The 23,379-nt window shown below is 31.4% G+C and overlaps 1 protein-coding gene across 1 annotated transcript in view; it reads left to right on the top strand.

Annotated features, from left to right (window-relative positions):
- LOC124530787 overlaps window positions 1–23,379 on the top strand; it is a 126,525-nt gene that overhangs the window by 67,906 nt on the left and 35,240 nt on the right. Inside the window, exons 3-4 of the mRNA XM_047105071.1 lie at window positions 1,877–1,935; window positions 6,994–7,054. Of these exons, the coding sequence (XP_046961027.1) occupies window positions 7,008–7,054 (47 nt within the window). The 5' untranslated portion in view covers window positions 1,877–1,935; window positions 6,994–7,007. The remainder of the gene's footprint in view (window positions 1–1,876; window positions 1,936–6,993; window positions 7,055–23,379) is intronic.

The following is a 23,379-nucleotide window of genomic DNA, read 5'->3' as shown; positions in this document are numbered from 1 at the left end:
GTTTTTAACTTACAACTAAAACGTGTTTTAAAGATAGTACTGGTTCTGTACAAGCCCACCTGGATTCACTTTTAACTTCTTGAGTGCGAGCACCGTCAGCGAACAGAGAAAGACAGAAGATTGCCAGTGGACGCGTTGAGCGAAAACGAAATCACTGCCTCTTCGAATCCTTTTTTACAATCATTGCAGTGGGTTTTATTGGGTAGAAATCATATGAAATCTTCTCCCTTGGGAACCGGATAATGAAAAAGGTTTTTATTGCTATTATGGTTAAAAAAAATTAATCTAATTCGTTTGTTCATATAAACAGATAATAACGATTTGATACAGCGCAATATAGAAAGCTTAATCAAAATACTTTAAAATTATTTCTCTTGAAATGAGGTATATTTAATCTATTCCAACCATAAGAGGAGAAAAGACAAATAAAAAAGTTCAACAGCAAATTGACGCCATATCATTGGTCGAGCGCTTAATTACGAATAATCTATGATATTCACTATGGATTAGCAAAGACATTGCTTTTTGGATGTCGACGATGCTGTTACCGGATGTTGAAGTAAAATGAAAGTGGAAATAGGAAGTTAAGTGTTGTATTATAATTAAACATATTCTAATCTAAAACTTTTAGTAGTGCACAATATTGCCGAGCTATTAAACCGGATGGTCAGTGGTCTGTTTATCTTTTGCCCACTTCCATTGGAATAGGCTATTCTTGATTATCTTGAATCTCGAATAATAGGTTACAAATTGTGCTATGTATATTAAAGCCAACAGTGTTATACGTGTGATGTGATGCGCAAACCGGTCAATCTTGCATGTGGGTCATCGGGACATGGCCGTCTGCGGCCAGGGAGTGCCCTCAATATCGACAAATTGATCCCCTTTAACTATTAACGAACTCACTAAGTGTGAACCGTCGTCGAGTTTCCAAAACAGGACATGCATATTATTCTTACTTAAAGTTAATATTGTATCGATACACATTCAAAATTAACAACCTGATATTGGCTTACAAAGGTCATTTTTAAATTTTATTTTCGGGTTTCATTGTTTAAAATAAGCCCTGTTCGGTTACAGATAATAAAACTTTCTATATAATATAATATAACCAATATATTGATAAAAGTATTTTTTTCATAATTCTAATACATGGAAGTCATAATCCGAAAAACTCCTTAATCCATCAATTTCATTAAGGCCGGTAAGCTCGCATTCGTTACGTAAGGTTTCATTCACGTTTCACATGCTTTGTAATTAATTTACTTACTAAATGAAATTTAGAAAAATATGTGAACAAATAATTACTATATTATATAACGCAAAATAAATTTCAATGTACTATATGTAAATATAATATTAATGAAAAAAGAGGTTATAAATACAATTTCGGGGATGCTGTTTTGATTGCAATGAATTTTATATAATGGACAAACATTTTATTCATGCGAATAAATGAAATATTGATACCGTATATAAATATTTTGTTTTGTAATAATTAAAATAAAAACAAATATTTTTAACATTGTGACGTATAATTCCAATTGCCCTTCATCGAATTTTATTTAAAGAAAACCTCTCACCTTTTTAATGACAAATGTTTCTAGGCCTGTCAAGTGACTTATCACTCTGAAATGCGAAAACAAATTACAATCTCTCAAGTTTGAATTAGTCAAAACAAATTATCTACTTTATTAAAAGTGTGAGATTACGCCACAAAATACTGCTAAAAAATACCTTTAAAGTTTCTCTGACGTTGCATCTGTACATATTAATTTATATATATTACTAGTATTTGTACATAATCTGCTTATTACAATAAAAATACTAAAAAAAACTGTATCAAAAAACTAATGTATGTTATTATTTTTTTCAGATATTTGGAATGATCCAAAGTAAAAATTTGATCTTCCTACCACCGGACCAGTCGTCCAGGTAAGACCAATGTTTAATATTTACTATTAGATTTATGTATCTAAAATAATGACACATAGAAGTAACGCAATAAATAACACAATTATAAATAATTTTTAATACGTTATGTTGTCTTAAATTTTCGCGATTATTACACATTTAAATAAAACTAATTATAACGGATGAATCGCGTATATTAATTATTTTTAAACATCCCGACGTTTCGAGCACTTTGCAGTGTTCGTGGTCACGGGTAGACTAAGATGACATTTGTCTATTTGAAGAACAAAGGAAATATTATTAACAACTACCGCCAACGATTTCTCAATTGATGTCTTGAGTAACGTTCCGGTTGCACGCAGAAGGCACTAACTGTATCTTTAGGTCTTGCAGTCTGTTGGATTTGGGATTTTAAATTTTTAATAAGTGGATCCCAGGTGTTAGAAAGTCTCCAACCATCTTCTCTATTGAAGTTCGGATGTTTTTGAATTTCAATAGCCTCGCGTATCATTCTAGGAATGAATCTGTGTTCTCTAGCGAGGATCTGTGGTTTATCAAATCGGATAAAATGGTTAGGTTTATCCAGAGCATGTTCACAGACTGCAGACTTTGAAGAACGCCTATTTTTGACATCTCCTATATTTTTGAACATATAGGAGATAGAGAAGATGGTTGGAGACTTTCTAACACCTGGGATCCACTTATTAAAAATTTAAAATCCCAAATCCAACAGACTGCAAGACCTAAAGATACAGTTAGTGCCTTCTGCGTGCAACCGGAACGTTACTCAAGACATCAATTGAGAAATCGTTGGCGGTAGTTGTTAATAATATTTCCTTTGTTCTTCAAATAGACAAATGTCATCTTAGTCTACCCGTGACCACGAACACTGCAAAGTGCTCGAAACGTCGGGATGTTTAAAAATAATTAATATACGCGATTCATCCGTTATAATTAGTTTTATTTAAATTTTTAATACGTTTTAATTTTGAACAGGACAAAAAATACTGAAAATTTAAATACATATAAACATAAAATAATTTATAATAATATTTATACGGATCATCAAGGGTTTGTAAATCAAAGCTTCAAAAATCAGAAGCTTATTATTTATTTAAAATTTTATTTTATTTAAGTTTAAAAAATGTTTAATTCACATTTTCAGTAATATTCTCACACGATAAGACTACCTGTAAATAGTAGAACTTTTATCTTGATAATTTTGAAAGGAAATTAATTTTTTGTATGTGATATTGTATCTACTGTTGGTTGTCCTAATTAAAATAAAATAAAATAAAATTAGTACGGTTTAAACGATTCCGATTTGTACTTGACAAAACTATACATGTTTCAATATTGTTTTCGTGTGAATTTATGTAAATTTTAATTTATTACAAGTATAATATAATAAAATTTTCAAGTAGTAAACTTTGCTTTAAGAATTTTTGTTTAAAAACGCGGTAAGCAACTGATGAAATAATTTTAAAATAAAACCATATCAAGTATTGCATAATGCTAGCAATCTTAGAAATAATAACAATTTTACACCAGACAGTGAAACAACTATGGTTTTACCATTTTTATATAAAACTAAAAGTTGTATTCAACAACTTGAAAATGAAACTGGTTTTAATAAAGTTTCCTTTGCAGAAAATCACTTTTATCTTATTCTTCTTATATTGTTTTGCAGTACTCTTGTTATGAATCGCAAAAAAAAATTTACTTTTCAAATATTTGAAATCCTTCAAGGAGATTATAACAGAATCCCCGAGAGCTCAGCGGTATACTGGTTAGCTTGCAATATGAAAGTCGAAAATTTAATCCTGACCCTTAAAGGCATTTTCACAAATACTATGACAAGTCCAACACAAATAGAAAAGAGACACAAATAGAATATTAGCCGACAAAAAAGCGGATTATTAAAAAGAAAGGAAGGCTATTATTTCGGTTTCCTTTACAGCGAAAACAAAACGCAAGTCTCCCAGTGAAATTCAAGTATCGATAAGTAAAAAATTAAAGTGACATAACGTTCTATATGCATCATTAACGTGGATACTATTTTGCAGTTCGACGGCCCGAAAATCTAACTGAAATCCATCTATAATCAAATATCTATAATCTGTAAACTGTTTACCTATAATCTATATCTATTAAAACTACTGACTGATTCCTGACGAGATCTCCGATACTGTAAGTCCTATTGAGTTGAAATTTAGCATAGTTACTCCTAGTTGAAAATTTCTACTTTACGGTGGGAAATGGGTGAGGTAACTTTGTATAAATTTCATCCGTACAAAATCAATTCTATGTGTTGACAATAAACGAAGATAAGAATTGTCAAATTTCTATTGTTTCGATATATCGTATTGCAGAATTGCATTTGGGCTTCTACAGGTTTCTTCGGGAATGTTGTCCACAGGAGTTACATAACTTAAAACCTCTGTCACCTTTCCTTAGATCGCTTTTAGTGATAAGGCCGCCCTTGCCTTCAATTTTCTGTAATGAACCATTTTATATGTACTGTTATTTTATATGATATTGAGTGCAATAAAGTTTTTATCTATCTATCTATCTTTCTGCTGTGGTGCTGTGAGTGCCTGCACGTTTTCATTATCGGCATATTACAAATTCGCATTAAGCGTTTTAGTTCCAACATTCGCAAGTGCGCCACCGTATACTCCTTGTAGATTTACTGAGTATTCATATGTCTATGCATCTTCTATGCAGTTACGACCCTTCTTAAATTTTATCATTAACTAGGGTACACTAAAGTATATAAAGTAGGATTGTAGCAAAAAATGAGCAAAGTCACTTTAAATAACATATGATGGACATTCGTTAATGAACGTTACGTGAAAAAAAAAATTAGGACGTTATCTCAATACCAATATCTAAATATTCATATACTGTTGTAACAATATTTTTTAAACTACGTAATGAACGGTACAATTAGTATTTTCTACGAATAAAATAAAATACATTTTAAAAGTTTGTTTGTTATACAATTTTTTTATAAAGCGTATTTTTTAAAGAATATGATATCATTTCATCAATGTCATGAAAAGTTATTACGATTTATTATTATATCGTTCTCGTATCGGACAATTTACTTTATTTATTAACCAGACAGTAACTATTTTCGCGCTCTAAAATTAATTGCTTGTTAAATCGTTACAATTTAGTAAACAAGAATCCTTTTTTTTTTCTGCACATCTTCAAAAGCGGCTAAAGCTCTTCAAAACGATACCATAACCTATTTTTTATGTGCAGCTAACCTCCAACAATCACTGGGAAAAAAATCGACTTACTCTATTTACATATACACATAGACACAGAATATTTTTATACCAGTTTCGACAATTCCAAGTACCAATCATCAACAGATCGGTGACACGAGATGTCTATATAAATCGAGATTAAGTGTTTCCCGAGGCCAAATTAAAGTAACGAAACAGTAGCCCTATTTCCTTATAAACTGTATTAACGGATACATAAATCAACAGTTAATACAATTATATGAGACACATGTTAGCAGCTAGGATAATAGCGAAATTGCGTGTCCCGTCGTATAATCGCAAATGTTTCACACGTTGCTAACAGCAGAAAGCGAGTGATTAACTAATTTATGTCATTAACACCTTTTTGGTCGTAAAATGTCTAATTGCATTACAATGAAATATTAACATTATTGTCCGTGTATGTGTAATATGCTCTATAGTTGATTATTCCATATGTCCAAGCCCTTCTGAATTGTCATATAACAAAAAGTTCGCGATGTAAAGCTTAAGGTGTATTTGTTTCAATAAATAATCTTGTATCAATACTATCGATAAATTATACCTTTAATTATTAACCGAAACTCATTGCAAAATCAACTTGATATTAAACATACATTGTTGGCTTGAGATTTTAGCTTAATTTAACACAGCCCCCCTTGTTTTTAATATAAAACAAATGTGTCAATTAATGCATTTTCCAGAAAAATTGGAGATGAATTTGGCATGCCACTAAGGGAACTTTGATTCAAAGCGATGTTTGAAAATATTTGAACCAGTGATATCTTTTTAATATTTGTATAGTATATTATATTATACAATTAAAGAGCATGCTATGATGTCTTATCCATCTAATTACGAAACTGATAAGAGTCCGTTATATTATATATTTATATAAAATTTGTGTTTAATGAAAACGTATGCAATTTTTTTTAAATTATTCCTACGTTTATTTTATGAAACAAATAGTTCTTCCGTTCCTATTAAATTTTTGCTTTGTTCCCTATACGGATATATCTTAATCATCATAATAATTCCCATGATTGCTAGAAACAATACAAGTTTCATTGAAGCCGGGGGTAAATAAACAGAAGCGTGTCATTAATTACCCTCCCGGTTCATTGTGTACCTTTAGTTGAAGATGTCTCTTAAATAGATGCATCGCTTCGACATTGAAATATTCTCTCGTGGCAATCCGTCAAGCTCCCAGAATTGATTGCTGATTAAACAGCTAAATTACCGCTTTTATCTACGAGAGAAATGGTTCAAAGCGGATAGATGAGCCACCATTGTAGACGTAACTTAATTTACATTTTGTAAATAGTAGTCTATGGTGATTTCCATAAATTTCCCTTGATTGCATGAGTGTTAGAAGTTTAAACTTAAGGACTTGATAAGCTCATACGAGTATATATTTACGTTATCTCCTGTTTTTTTATATTACCTACGTATACATAAAATCCCGTTGAGTTTCTTTTGCCGGGTGTTCTCAGATACGAGGAGTCGTTTAGTTCCAAAAGGATGGAAAATTTTTGACAATTAATACGGAAATATGACGCTTCTGTACCTACTGAATAAAGATTATGTCTTTAATAAATGTTAGTTAAGTTTTTATTTAATATGTAGGTACTTCGATGAATAATCAAATAACATTAAACAATCGCTGATGTGTTAGAGGACGGCGATTAAACTCTTCAATTAGCTATTTGGTATAAGACACAGACAGATTGTATTTAGTACAGGTAAGGTAAGGACGCGGAAAACGCCGTGTACTCAAAGGTAATGGATGGTTTATTTTTTCCAGGGCGTGGGCGTGAGATGGCACGCGCGGGCATGCTGCAAAGGGGAGGAAAAAATGGAGCTGAGTAAGTGGCCAATCCTCTACATAAATATCATATAATGGCATGTCCGGCAATATATTATTGCTACCTTTCATTGCTTTGAGTAAGTTAGATAGATAGCTCCTTCCACACACGAATACGCTAGTTATAATACATTTGTATATAAATATAATTATTTGTTAATATGAATGAGAGAATATCGTAAATGTTCAAATTGATCAACAATTTACATTAATTTCATTGTAATATTACACATTAATAAAAACATTTTTTTTTTTTTCATATTTACCAACAATCAGTGGTTGTATAATACAGCTGAGACAATTGATAGATTCTTTCGCTTCAAAGAAAAAGTGTACAAAATATTAGAGCGTAAAAATCAATTGAAAATGTAAACAACTTAGACATTTCCGAAGGTGAAATAGGCTTAAATTAGAGGCGAGATGAAGTGGAGACGAAACAGCTTTTATCATAAAGTACTTGAAAGAAGCGAAGGGCGGGCGCCAGAGTGCGCGTCGAAAAGGGGCAGGTGTGAGCCCGATGGAGCTATTACTTATTTTAATATTCTTAATGTTTTCTTGGAGCAGATGTTTTTTTCCAATAACATTTTAATTTTATTTATTTTATAATTTTCTATGTATCTATACAAAATTCATTATACATAAATGATTGAATCTCTGTAACTTGAAATCATTAAAGCTGAAAAAATACTACATTTAGATATATTATAAATGAAATAATACATAATATACTGAAACAGGATGGTCGAACATCCCGTAATAGATACGTGAAATTTTATAGAATGTTTTGGGTTCAAATCCACGGATGCTTTTGCGAATTTTCATGTGCTTCATTTTTGTTTATAATTCATCCCTTGTTAAGATAACCTGCAAAAATATATGAAGATCAAACATGTGATTCCCACGATTAGTAAACATTGTATTTGGAAATAGTGTTAAGTAATGCGTACAAATTGAATTTAAAACAAATATTAGTTTCGAGAGTATTCAAATTGCATGTAACAAGTTCATCTAGTTTGTTTCTAGTCGCGAGTATATTAGGTTTACTGGAAGGGGAATGTGTCAGAGAAAGTTCTTTATTTCATCAACAGTTCTCTGAGTGATATCGCGAACACAGAAAGCGATAAGGTATTCGTCTTGTCGTTTTACACCAAACTTCCCAGACACGTCCCGAGTGGATCCTCCCTGTTTCTAGGTTCGGTTACAAACAATTCATCGGGGACTTTAACCTACTTACCATAACATAACATCGTTTATACATTGTTGAATGTATTCTATGAATTATTGCATCAATCAAATAAGTCGTAACAATACAAAAGTTTTATATCGTTGCATATTTATTTTGTTTTCTACGAAAACAACGTAACTTCCGGAACGCCTCCGAACTCGCGAACTCGAGACGAACTCGTCAATGCGTTGTTCTATCTAATATTAAGGCTATCTCGAAGTTGAGCCTCGCTTGGTTAAGTCACTTATTCCTGGTTCGATGCAACTTTATCAATGTCGGGAGTGCTCATACCGTTAGTGACCAGTACGCCTCCCCCGACCTCTCGCTCCTACGATTTCTCACCTCTCGTATTACTCCCGCCTAGACTAACTTTAAATTGTCAGCTGCAACTTTGCTTGCCACTTAAATGAGCTTTATTTGTTCGCGCCGACTTTAACTTTTATTTCTATAATACTTCTTGTATTTGATATCGAGGTATTTCTCGAAAGCGAAAAAATGTGTTAAAGCGTAATTCGCTCCTCTGAAACGAACTAGATAGTTTCAATTGTCAAGGGACGCTTTCGTATTTTAATAACAAATGAGGATGCGAGAATAAGTCTGTTGTTCTGGCAATACCGACGTCTTGTGAGGGGGATCGACTCCACCAGATATGTGTATACATAGATGGGAATAGTCTGTAGGGAGGATGATATTTGATTTTATCTACGCGAGTGAGCCGTCACGTATGCTATTGTGTACTTTATGCAATACTAGGTAGCGATTCATATGATTTCGATATAACATCTTACTAACATTACAAATGCATAAACAAGAGTCTGTTACGTTTTCACGACATACTTTATATAAAATAAATATTATTAAAGTGTGATATGATACATTTTTTTTAACAATAAATGACCAAAAGTCGACATTGCCTGTGAATAGTCGTGCTGAAAAAAAACTTTATCCTTCCTTGCCTTCCTTTGTGTCAACAACCTTGGAAACTAAGTTATTATGTCCCCTGTGCTCGTGGCACTGGCTCACTGACCCTTCAAACCGGAACACAACAATATAAAGTATTGCTGCTTGGCTTGATTGACTGGTACCCAGACGATCTTGCTTAGAGCCCTACTGCCAAGTAAAACAAGTATAGTTTGAACGAAATACCCAATGCTTCCAGTAAAAAAACAAGTTCTAAATCCTTACTAACAAAGTCGGTTGCAGATATGTAGTATATAATATATTATAAGGGCCACATAATATAGAAACACTTAACATTTCAATCAAATTTCAAATTAAATCTTTTTATAATCGCACTGTGTTTGTGACAATATAACGTTCAATATAATTTATCATTATTTTCAGATTACTTTATGCATACAAATATATAGTAAAGTAAAATTACCCGTTACTAATTCCAAGGCAATTCTACTGAATGTCGCGGAGCTTATGGTATTATGAATCGGTATCTTCGGACTTACATTGAATAATTAATTCCGTGATTTCATGCAGACATTTATCCTACCATTTGCTATTTTAATCAGACAAAATTCATTACATGCGTAACATCAAATATACTTAATAAGCTTATTGGAATATAGAATCTGTGTTCTGCATTGCTGCATTGCTCCAAACCGTTTTTGGTTTCAAAATCGACTACTACAAGAAAAAGAACACGAAAATACCTATTAATGTTTTAGAAGTTGGTCAGTGTCCCGTAAAAGTTGTCTCGGGCATTACCCATGAACCCATAACCGTACCATCAAAGCCACGGTGCCTTTATATTACCGTACCATTAAAGTCATGGGACGTTAAAAAGATAAACCTTTACAAGGGCTGTTCGAAAAGTGATCCATGAACATTACATTTTGAAAACTTTACGGGCAGAATGTTTGTATAAAAATTTAAACAATATATATTTTTTAATATATCATCATTAAAGGGGCGGAAATGGGCAAAAGCAAATAATAATTCCTTCCATCGCCAATGACCCATTGACCTTGAAAACTAAGATGTTAAATCCCTTGTGCCTCTTGATGCACTGGCTCACTCACCCTTTAAACATAGACACAACAGTACTAAGTATTGCTGCTTCGTCGTACAATATCTGATGACCAAAATCCCTATTACCAAATAATCTGAATTCTAGAATGTTTATATATGTTGTTATTGTTATTTTCTTCACGCTATTTGTTTAATAAGATACAGATGGTAAATTCTGTAAAATAATGACACGCTTTTATGTGTTTCTTTATTTAGAGGATTTAAATCAAAATTGAAATTGTTTCTTGAATGCAGACGGATGGCTTTGCACTCTAGGATTAACTATACGATAATTATTTACTTATATAAAGAAATGCATATTTTAAAGATAATGAACAAATAATATCATTTTAAAATATCTTATCCGCCAGGCAATCTAAAATTAAATTTCATATAGAGTTTAATTAAAGAGCTTGATCGTAACAACTTAATATCCATAAAAATAAATTAACCTTAATTTATTATTCCGTTAATTCATACTTTACACGTATTTTTTTTAATTTAAAAGGAATATAAAATGTTGATGGTTTCCTTCAGCTTTCATAAAAAATTTGACGCGAAAGAAAATGTTGTGCTTTAGAATCATTTTATCTCAAGCCAGTCGGATGCACGCAGCGGCATGCTGGCATAATTATGTATATGCCAGTATTTACACCCATTAACATCAGCCGCTAGCTTACTTACATTTCAGTGCGAGCTAAATGTGTAGACCTCTCCTAATTCTACTACATACTGAATGTATTACGTACGAAACACAATATATACAGTTAGTACGAAATTACAAAAGTAATAAATTATTCAACATGACACAAAAATTACTTATTTATCACAATCCTGGCAATCCATATACACAGTTCAATAACAAAAACACAAGAGTACAAACTCCTCTATCGAATAGATTTTATTACTGTTAATATATATATATATATATATATATAGTTCATTTCAATCTAAGGAACAATAAAGAACCTTATAATTACGTATTACATGCAATTTGCTATTAAAGATAAGCTATATTTTACCCCAATAAGAGATATTTTTATTCATGCGACACTATACTACTATACTATTTCTAAACTTGATATTAATATCCCCTTAATTTTACTTCCAAAGTTCTGATAACAGCGACATCGTAGATTATACAAGCTCGCGACCAGTGATATCTCAAATCGACGTCAAAGGTTTTTTATGTACCTTTATACGTCCTTTTACATTTGGAATACCTAATATTAACGCTTCAATCGTCAACACAAAATGAATAGTAATAGGTGTTAGTAAAAAGTATTTGTGAACTAGGAAATGGCTTGACCGCTCACATCGCTAATTTTATTAAAGAAAATCAATTTTTTTTTTTTGTTTCTCCATCCTTCTGTCGAGTTTTTGCGCCGTTTGGTATGGTGTTTCTCAATTCCATGAATATTTTTAATAAAATCTTAGTAGACGACAACTAAATATGTACAATATGTAACGCGCGCGTCGTAAGGAATTAAATACGGTCTTTCATTATACTTAATAAGAAAATAGATAAGAATCTACAATTTATTTCGGAGATCCACAAAAACGTTGCTATACAATGTTCGTAATTTCACGATAAATGTAAACAATGCCCGCTACGGGCTCGTTTAAACAATTTGCTTAGGACTCAATATTGTGTTGTTCTAACCTAACAGACTGAATTACGGGTGAGACTAACTTATATTAGAAAGAGAATTACTTTTATAGCTACATCAACATGATACCTATAAGGTGTGAAATTTAAGAAAACATTACGTTACAAAAGATTCTTGCGGCATATCCGCTGTACATGTTAAACGTCAAATATTTGTGCAACATTATAAAAAACATTTATTATTTTCTGGTTCTGGTGTGTTAAAGCACAGTCTTTTCCTTTATTAACATATCTGCTTAGAGGATTCAGTGAATTGTAATTGCATTTTCATGAGTTTAATTTGTGTTCATAATTCGTAACGTGCTCAGTGATTAAGAAAAATGTGAGGTAAGTTATGTGTCGGATACAATTCTAAAGCTTATTTCGAAAAGTACGAGAAACTATAAAATGATATTTTCTTAGAAATAAAAATAAACTAACACCTAAACGACTAGGTGCAAAAAACTTAGTGTATGTATGTAAAATATATTTGCATTACAAGACGTTCATTGAATTAAATTCTACTTAATAACATCATTTATTCATAGTCGGTACCCAATAGAATTCGTCTCCAAGGAATCGATGGCCTCAGAGGGATAAAGTGAATAATTTCAATTTCAAGCGAAACCTTGTCATTTTAATATTCATATTTTATCTTCTTACTTGATTCAAAAGATAAAATTTTTCGAATATCTACATATAAATTGAAGGTAGTCTTCAGTTCGGGAATCGCGATTCGAGTCTCCTTCGATTTCGGCGATGGCATGTAGGTTATGGCGTAATTTCCGATGTCTGATGGCAAATTCAAACAGTTATAAATTGACATGATTTTTATATGATTCCTTTAATAAGGATGTTACCAATTCGTACATTTCAATTGAATTTCCATTCATTGTAACTTAGTAATTTTTAAAAGTGGTATTTTTACAAGTAATACAATTTAACCACATATGCGCCCTACCCCGACTTCGTACAGCAATTTATTAATAAAATAAATTATGTTATACAAAAAAATTATAAATGAAAAACTTAAACCCATTATTTTCGGCGAATATTTACACCCAAATAATTTTAGCCTCGTTATAATATTAAGCACAAATATGGATGTCGAAATAACTATGTGAGATTATGGTAGACTACGACAACGTTTTACTGGTTACCATATAAGTTGCCACATATTTTATGGTGTGGTTTTGTTACATCTATTCCACTGATATTGAACTTCTGTACATCATCTTCTATACTGTTCAACCGATTTAATAAAATTAGTATATTTACACAGGCAGGTTAGCGTCTGTCAGGTTTTAAAAAACCTTATTATATTTTATAAGGATAAATAAAAATTGTAAATACCTGTATAAAATGGAAGTTCGTAAGTTGAAATCTGTTTACTGGCAAAAGAAAAGGGCATCGAGATCTAATCCGAAGGCTTGGTCAATTTGTTTAGGATCTCAGATGTAACCCTCTTCACGTAATGTATCTATTCATTCCATAAATACAAATTCGACTTTTTAATCTCCAATAATCTAGTTTAAACAGTCAGAAATCATCAGTACAATACTTTATCAACAGAATAAAAAAATGCATTTAAACGAAAATGGACTTCACTATCGTTTTAAGTCACTTAATACTAACATATTAATATGCCATCTAAATTATAATTAACAAAAAAATGTTATATTAATTATTCTCGACAATATTGACCCTTTTTTGTTGCTAATATTTGTAATACAAATTTAACACATTTAATATGTCATCAATAGCAATGCAGCGATGTAAGCTAACATTTTATAAATAAAATAACGAAGTTATATATGTTGGAAAAAGAGGGAACCCTCTGAACCCTCCCTATTCATTTTAGGGTGTGTTATGATTTAGTATCTGCTTCCTCAATCAGAAAATGTGTTATAGCAATATATGACTGAAGATAGTATTAACAGAAATTACTTTAACTTTATAAAAGACACGTTTTTATTTTTGTATGATATTTACCGGAACAAAAATTATTTTTTTTAAATAAAAGATTGTACAAATTGCTCAACTACCAAATCTAAGACGTGCAAAAAAGACAAATGGGTAGGCGTGCAAAATTAAAGCGTTTCATTTAAGAAACAAGGATAAAATCTATGAACAGAATTAATTTAAATAAAAAGCAATGTGCAAATTACATATAAGTTTATAGATTCCACACAAAACTTTTTAATCGCAAAAGGAGATTGATTGCGTAAAATTCCCAATACAACTTAGTACAAATAAATTGCTTTTGCGTCATAAAGTGAACTTCAAAAAAAAAAAGAAGATTTATATAGTTTACATATTTTTATATTTGTTACTAGCTGTGCTCGCGACCTTGTACGCGTTTGAAATAATATTGTTGTAGCCTAAGTTACTCCTTATAATATCAAGTATCTGCCAGTAAAAGTCAAAATCATTAGCTATAGATTAGCCGGAACAGACTGACAGATAGACAAAAATTGTAAAAAAAAAATATTTTGGTACATGTACCGTGTATACATATAGATATGTATTATATCAAATTCATAGAGCATTGAGTAAATAAGGGACTTTTTTTTAATATTGCAAACAGACACTCCAATTTTATTATATGTATAGATTTTTAATAGGAAGGTTTTGATTACTTCAAAGAAGATTTACATATTGTATGTATGAGTATGTATGATAGCGTTATCGCAGGTGTACTAAAATATCAAACTAATTTAAAATAGTGCTTCTATTTTGGCAACGTCATTCAAAAATGATGTCTGGACGCAATTTCTATCTATATGGATATTAGCGATTTAAAATAAGCTGACTCTGGGTTCTTCGACCCTTTACTTGTCAATTTTCATAATGGAACGATGCGAGCTTGACGCTGACCAGCTACCATTATGTTACCTGCGGAACCTTTAATATCGCTGACACAAAGGTTAAAGAGCTCTGGGATACAACAAACGATTCGTATGTGCGATTGGAAAGTGAATTAGTTTAGTGGATGACTTGATCCTAACATCGAAATATTTGTAATATAATATTTGTTGAGGTGATGAATAACATTATTTTGAATACTACTTAGTCATTTGGAATTTGTTTCGAAACATACTTCCTACATATGTAATTCATATTCAAATATTGTGATACGATTATACGATTGAAATAAGTTACCTTCTCATTGACATTTTTATAATCTGAGTTGTTCATGACGTAATCACCGTTATGACTTGTTCGTTTGTCTTCTACCTTTATATAATATTAAAAGATTATTTACAAATAGTACTACACTATAAAATGCGAATTTTGGCCGTGAAAACAGTGACACGATTCTCTAAGAAAATTGAGGTTTACAATTAAATCCAAATTTATCGCAATCCATTAAATATAAAGTCTCAAAATCGTTTCTCAATTCTCTATATATTATATTTGAAGCTGTGCGTTGATAGCCACTCAGTTGGGACTTTGTCTTTTATATGTATGCATATAGTGGAACAGCGATTGGAATTGACACGTGTTAATGAATTTGTGTGACATATACATACATACGTTTACATGATGTAAGTGTCCAGCATGGGCTCTTATAAGAATTGAATCGGTATCTCACTAGTAAAATGTTTACGATCAACTTACGGTGATACGCTATTTTGATACGTATATCATATATATTTCATAATTATTATAATCAAAGTCGCATATTAGTTCACAACATTGCACGCTATTGACTTTCGAGTTTTTCCTCATAGAATTACTTTACTGTGCAAGAAAGTGTCGTAAATCAAAATATGCATTATTCAAACAGGCAAATTAAAATTAAACGTAAAACAGGTTCAGGATGCGGAATTTCTTACAAAGATCAGGCAAGAAACTCAATAGTTACACTTTTCTAACTCTTTTATAGATTAAAGGTATTCTTTCTCTGTAATTTTGATGGCTAAATCCTCATATAAGTTGCTACTGTATTTTAACAAACCAAAATTAATAATAAACCATTAAAACCAAAAATTTCCAAAAGATCATGTCAACTAAAAACGATATATCCAATAAATAATAAAAAATACGTGTTAGATATCCAAGAGCATATTTTGATACGATTATATAAAATTAACTTCAAAGGGCTTACTTGAATTTTAAACAACAGGCAGAAATAAAAATCGATTGAGAAAATTTTATAACAAGAAAGGTCAACTGACGACGCTGTTTGCGACGAACGAAAGTGAAGCCAGCGCCACCCACACCCTCACGCGCCAGACTTGGCCGCAGACATCGGGGAAAGTTCGGGAGAAAATTCTTGTGAATGCCTATCTACCTAACGTAAAACGTTTCACGTTCAAACGTTATCATACAATAACGATCTGCGAAACCAACTTTGTATAAGGGATTATTTCTAAGTATATTTAGGAAAATTTAAATTTTATTACAATCAATGAAGGTCTTTTATAACGTCTTCTTTATATAATTACTGTTAATGAGGTTGTTTCAACCCATATTGGTAATTGACCTCAACTTACCCGTTACACTATTTTGCTATATATAATTACTTTGTATATTTGTGTTTCAGTTTCAAGATCTATTATTTAATAGATAATAGAGATTTAAGGGACTTCAGTTCTTAATACCGTATCGTAATCGTAACCCGTACACGGCGAATACGTGATTTACCGTAATTAACTAATTAACGCAACATCAGATAGTATTCAAGAATTTTATATAATTATTAATAAGTTGCATAGGAACGTCGATTACGAAGTGACTTCACTATTTCAAATACACGATAGCATAACTTGCATTCATCGCATATCCATGATTTTTACGCCATTTTAATTATATATAAAAAAACATTTTTTTTTTATGGTACAGGTTGGCGGACGAGAATATGGGCCATCTGATGGTAAGTGGTCACCATCACCCATAGACAATGACGCTGTAAGAAATATTAACTATTCCTTACATCGTCAATGCGCCACCATCCTTGGGACCCTTGTAGTCCCTTGTGTAGTAACCACTGTCTCACATATTAATTATAACCTAAAAAAATTATATTATATCAAAATGACTAGAAGATTTTTCTTATTTTTATATAAAATGAAAGTCGTATTTATAACGGTGACGATATTGTTTCGTTTTTAACACATGTAACATTTTAACCAAGTTACGCATGTAAAAGTGCCCATAGACTTGTGGAATAATTTAAGCTCCCTCCCTAACGAGCTGACACTCGAGTGAAGCCTTCCCTCTCGTTTATTGCAGCACTCTCAGACTAGATATTGTTAGATTGTAAGCTTATTGTACATGTCACGACGTAGCGAGGATTTAAGGAATAACTTTAAAAAACTTATTCTTTTAAACCTGTTCTATCTTGTTTATGCCAATCATGTAAATTGTCAATATCTCTAGAAGCTATAACTGAACTGTGTTTATTAGTACGTGTATAACTATTACTGAATTTTGTACTAACTTTATTACTCATTATAAGAATATACAAAATTTGATTCAAACAGACCAAACTTTATTCGTTTTAATACATGACCTAAGGTATATAAAAATGTATATAAAATTGTTCTGTAATTAAAATATTATTAGCCTCTTTATTAGTTAATCAATTGTTAAACAATATCATATTAAGTGTTTATTAGAAGTTTTGTTAAATGTTATACAGATAGTTAGTTGTGTAATACAAGTATTGATTTATCTCCGCTTCAATAGCATCATAAAATAATTTGTCCCTGTGTGTCCCTACATGTAAATACATGTGATGTGTACATATAATTAGACGAATAGCAAGAAGAAATCTTTATACAAATTATCAATATTTATGATTTGTCTGTAGTTATATCATTTTATTTAAAAAATATTGACATATTCTACCTCATAGTTTATCAAGTTAAAATATTAATTTCATAAAGAAACAAATTGAATAATTTACCGATTTAGTAAATTCAACTTTTAAATGCAAAGTATATTTATTTTGTTTGTGCTGCATATGGTAATAGCCGTAATATTTTTCGTTTACCTCTTGCCATAGCATTATGATTGAGAGCGGGCCTCACAACAAAGCCTACGTGAATGTTTCAGTGTCGTCGACCTAACAACGACTGAACTCAACATGAAATGTACCCTAACATTTCTTTGAAAACTTTCATATTAGTCAACTGCTATGTGTCATGAAAAGCCGTGTAACGTTAAATAAAACACTGTATTTTTCATTTTTTGCAATAGAAATGTGCCATTTTTTTAATTACACAAAGAGTGTGTTAGTTTTTCAATTTAGCTTAGTTTCACACGATCATGGCTCTATTTACTAGAGATGTTGAAAAGAAAAAAAATCGTTCTATATTCAAATAGAAAGTTGACTGTACTTTTACTAATACGAATATATGTACGATATCATTTTAATTTCTACCATGGATATCTTCAATCGTGAATAAATTTATGTAAAAATCTTGAAACAAAAAAGGTTTTATAGATAAAAAAATCTCTGCGGATTACAATATTCTATCAAGATTTTGTTGATAAATATCTCTCCAACGTTAGTTGCTTCTTATCTAGGTATATATGTACGACCTTACTCATAGTTAGACGTCCCTTTCTGTCACCAGACATTTGAAACAATAAAACAAAATATCGTGTAGCTATGTAACCGATAGAAAGAGTTTATACTTAATGAGTCGAAAAATTCTCGGGATCCTCTGAATTATCGGGAAGCTAGTTTAGCCGCCGGTTGTTTGTTAAATCGTCTAATTATTTATGAGAGTGTGAGAATAGAAAAAGTACCTGTGTTAGCGAACATTGCTAGTCCACACTTCACCACATCTCGAATTCCTAAAATTGATTTACGTTTAGTAGGCTAATAGGCATCGATTGTCTTACTTGAATAGAGTTTATTTTTATATTTTTATTTACTCATATCTCCTATTATCCCATACATAAGGAATATGAACTGATTTCGTTGAAAAAATAATAGATTTTTATACTATTAAGAAGCATAAAGAATAAATAAACCGTATTTTGAAACTTCAAATAGAAAGACGCAAACCACTTTTTTACGTATAAAATTTTGTACCAATCAAAATAAGGAAAACGTGTTTAGCTATATATAACCTGAATGGTCCGTTGAAGCAAACGGAAATACTTTGTAGAAGTGACATAGTAAATTTAAAATTATAGTAAAATTATTCCATTAAAAGAAGTCTTTCCATAAATACATTTACCAAATATATATATAAGTGTATCTGTCAAGATCCTCCCACGTTGATGTACGTAAATATTGTGTATTGCCTTATGTAGTCGTGTTGGTGTAAACTGATTCCCACGTGACAACAATATGCATATTTTATCATAATTACTTATTAAGGCATTACAGAGTTATGACGCAAAATATTCCTAATACAATATTAACAGTAATATATTACTATATTCTATTAAAATTCGGTTTTCTATTATACAAAGCGGTACGACGTTTTTAAACAAAAACATTTTGGCCAAATGGGTATACAAGTAAAACATACATCCAAAAATCAATTGATAATATGAAGGTGCGATGTATATTACAAATTTTATTAAGTCATACAAAGTAAGGCGGCACTTGTAAATAAAAACGCATAAATAAACTTGAATCGATACAAGACCTGTAAAGCTCAATATTTCACAATAACATTTTGAATGTAATTGTAGTTGAATACAAAAGTACCCACTGTAGCCGTTTACGTCGGAGCACGCTGCATGTCATCGTTGAGTTTTACAGGTCGTAACTTGTTTCCATTAGCACCTGGTCGTCAAAGCGAGTGTGATTAATCTAATTTGTCCGTTTTAAACAGGAATTGCTCTTGTCGCATGCGGGGTATTCTTTGAGCTGCTCATGACGTCGCCTCCTCGCCCTCACTCAGCGTAATGGTTTACATCACTTTTAGTATTTCTAGCATAAAAGCCTCACCCCTTCTCTGACTCTTTCAACTTGTCAATTTGTACCAGGATCGTACTCAGCTCAGATTTAAAAATAAATACCGCTTTTTTATTGATAACATATTTAAAAGATTCGTAAGATTATAAATATTTCTTAAATTAATAATTATATAATGATTTTTTGAAATAATCTTATCAGTTATGGTTCGTTATTGATGATACAGCATCACAATCGGATTTGTGCTGACTAAATAAATTCAATTAACCTCTATTAATGCAACAATTTGTTGGCCGTAGGCCTTCTTCGTCGATGTTTTTCAATCGTCATCGGTTTAAATTTCTGATTGCAAATACGTAACAGTAAAAAACTTACTATTCTTTTGTAGAATGGTATGTTTAATTTAAATAGGTGTTTTAAATTATTGTATTATACCTAATTGAAATATCTATTCCTCAAAAAAATTGCAATTTCCTATAAAGAGTACCCTAATTTTATAATGTCTTAGAAAATAATATCTTTATTTGCTACATAAACAATATTTTCACAAAAACAGCAGCAAGTGACCTTGCTGCAACTTCCAGTCAACCTAAGAGACAAATAATTGTATGTTGAGAGGAAAAATATAGCATCAGTAATCAAATAACCAAATATAAAATTAAACATTTTTAAATGGATTATCAAAATATAGTAAAAGAGACTGTTATCCTTTAAAAGCTAAAGTTGTTAAATACTTTGATGCTACTTATAACGACTTATAACGAAAATGTCTATAATATTGATTTAGCGTCCCCATTGAGTTTAATTAAAACTAATTGCGAGGGCTCAGCGTTTAGATAGCTGTACGAATCTTCGGCCTAACTAGTAACTAGGGGAGAAATTGGCGTTCGCGACGTCTTCCCCCTTACATCCCCTCACGCAGATAATTAACTGCAGATATACCCCGTATCGTAGGGTACGATCAAATTTTGTACAACGCTTTTTAAAGAGCGGTGAGCGCTACCGGGAATCGCAGGACCGCAACTGTGATGGGGTTGAAAACATTTGTTAGGGTGAGTATTTAAACGATCGTGATTATTTAAAATATACTTTTTATACTTAAAATATATATCAAAGAATACAGAACTGGCATTAATCATTTCATTGACATATAAATGTATCACTGAATTAATTTTGAATACTTAAGATGATCCTCACAAATGTTCAATCAATTCTAAAGAATTTTATTGAATTCTTGAGTTGATATGTATAACCTTTTATCCTATTCATGAATCAACACCCACCCTTACAAATCTGAAATCATCGTAAGAGAATAATTTTGACTTTCACCCCATAATATGATCTGATCTGTATTTACGACCTTTAACACTTTGTTCGGATTCTATAGAAAATGCGGTTCAATGAAGTTTGGACACTGCGCCATTCAGTTAGGGGATTTAACGGAGCCCGAGTACATACGACGCCAGACGTATAAATCACGCTAGTAATGCCGCAGCATCCGGCGCGTCTCCGCGCACTGTCGAGGAACGCTTGCCTAATATTTACCACTCACCCTAGCTAGGTACGCGACGCCCTCGGCCGCGGCAATTGCAGAACAAGGGCGACGATATCATTTATTAATTCACGCTTATTGTTTTTTAAAGTTCCCCGCGTCTCTAAATAAATGAAATCTTTAACGGGAAACTCGTCTGGCTCATTTTAAACAAACAATAAAACCAACTGCAGTTACTGAGACCGCATACTGAGCGCCTTTTTATTGACCAACCGACCTATGTATGGATTTTAAACTCTTTTATGTATTTTTTCTGTGAGTCAATATTAATTTGTATTTTTCTTTTGAAACAGAATAGGAATATATTGTAAAGTAATTTCAATGCAATACGTTTATATAAAGCGTGTTTTAGAATTTGAATTTGGAATATATTTATTGAATGTTCGACGGTTAGTTGTTTTAACGCGGTCATGAGTAAATTAAAGCCTTCTGCCCAGCCGTGCAATATTTACTATTAGTTTATTTACTTAAATTGAATTTATTTATCAATTTGGAGCTTTAATAAACGGAAAATATAATTTAAATCATAGCACAATCAACACGCAAAAATAACGTTAAAATAATTCAATGTGTTGAAATTATATTTGGCGTTTGGTAACAAGTTTGCTCGTGACAGGTACGCCATCGCCAGCGGAAGATTTGATGCAACCCCTCTCGACAGTACAACCCTACGTAATATCTTGTTATGACAACATACCTTCAACTTGTATTATTAGATTCAGAACAGTAAAAGTAATAATTGAAATATCGTACCTTTGAGTTGTCTAAGCTTAATGACGTATTTATTTAAATTGTCAGGAGTTATAGCGGCTTCTTTATTTTTGACTTACTTTTAGACCTTGAGCTAAACTAAAGTAACGGATAGTAACATCATATTTAGTGTGCTGTTTTTTTTTAAATTTAAAAGCAGATACATTTTCCTACTTCCACATTTTTATTCAACAAACAAATGTCAAAAGGATTTCTTTAAGGCCTTAAAGCCGAATGTTAACAATTTAATGAATTTCAAAAATAAAACTAAACGATTTAGCCGCCATAGTTTCATCCATATATTTAAATATAAAAAAAAATTCGTGTTAAGGCTAAGCATATGTATATTATTAACCACCCCTTATTAAGAGCCATACTTTCCACCATTAAAAAATGTTTACCCCGTAATTAAGGTCTTTATTAATGCATGAATTCCACAGAACGACGTTTTTATAGAATAACTTTTATATAGCCTATAAAAAATAATAGCGAATATTTTAGCTTTAATTTTTTTTTGTGTATTCATTTATGAGGAGAAAATTATGAGTATTTATTTTTATCAATCAATTAACATATGAAAATAAAGGTTGTTTTGTATTTTTACAGCATTGTTTTGAGAATAGAAATGTTATAATGTAATCTAAATTAAATTATATCAGTAGTTATATTAACTATATATCTGTAAAGAAAATTGTTTCTAAAATAATCGTAATCTATTTTAATATCGAAGTCTATAAAAATCTATAACAACTCAAAAATTACTCACATATTTTTTCAATTTTTAATATAAGTGCGGGTAAAATCGCGAAACACAGCTAGTGCCAAAACAAGTTACGAAAAGTTAACATTTATCTATATTAAATCTGCCTGCATATTAGTTTTTCGCAATTATTCCAATGCAGAGGAAAGTCAGCGCATAAATGCAAGTTAAACAGTTAATATATTCGAATGCGATGATGCAAAACTTGTGCGAACAAAAAGCATAGTTTTTCATTGGCGCGTCGTCTGGCGTCGGCTTGAGATCGATAGTGAGGCGACAGGGTTCCAAAACACCAGTGTAACTGTAGTAATTTAATTAACAATGCATCCTTGTGCATATTTACCGCTTAAAATAAACGTGTTTTCGGGAATCGCTTAAAAACAACGAACGAGTTTCAGCAAAAACAAGTAAAACTACTAGTTATATTTATAAAACTTTTAATGATTGACGGTCCGTGTACAGATCTGCTTCCTTTTCGAGT

This window comes from Vanessa cardui, chromosome 7 (assembly GCF_905220365.1).
Source record: "Vanessa cardui chromosome 7, ilVanCard2.1, whole genome shotgun sequence".
In the NCBI taxonomy this organism is placed as follows: Eukaryota; Metazoa; Arthropoda; class Insecta; order Lepidoptera; family Nymphalidae; genus Vanessa; species Vanessa cardui.
The sequence above is the reverse complement of the archived record's forward strand: the minus strand, read 5'-3'. Positions and strand labels throughout refer to the sequence as shown.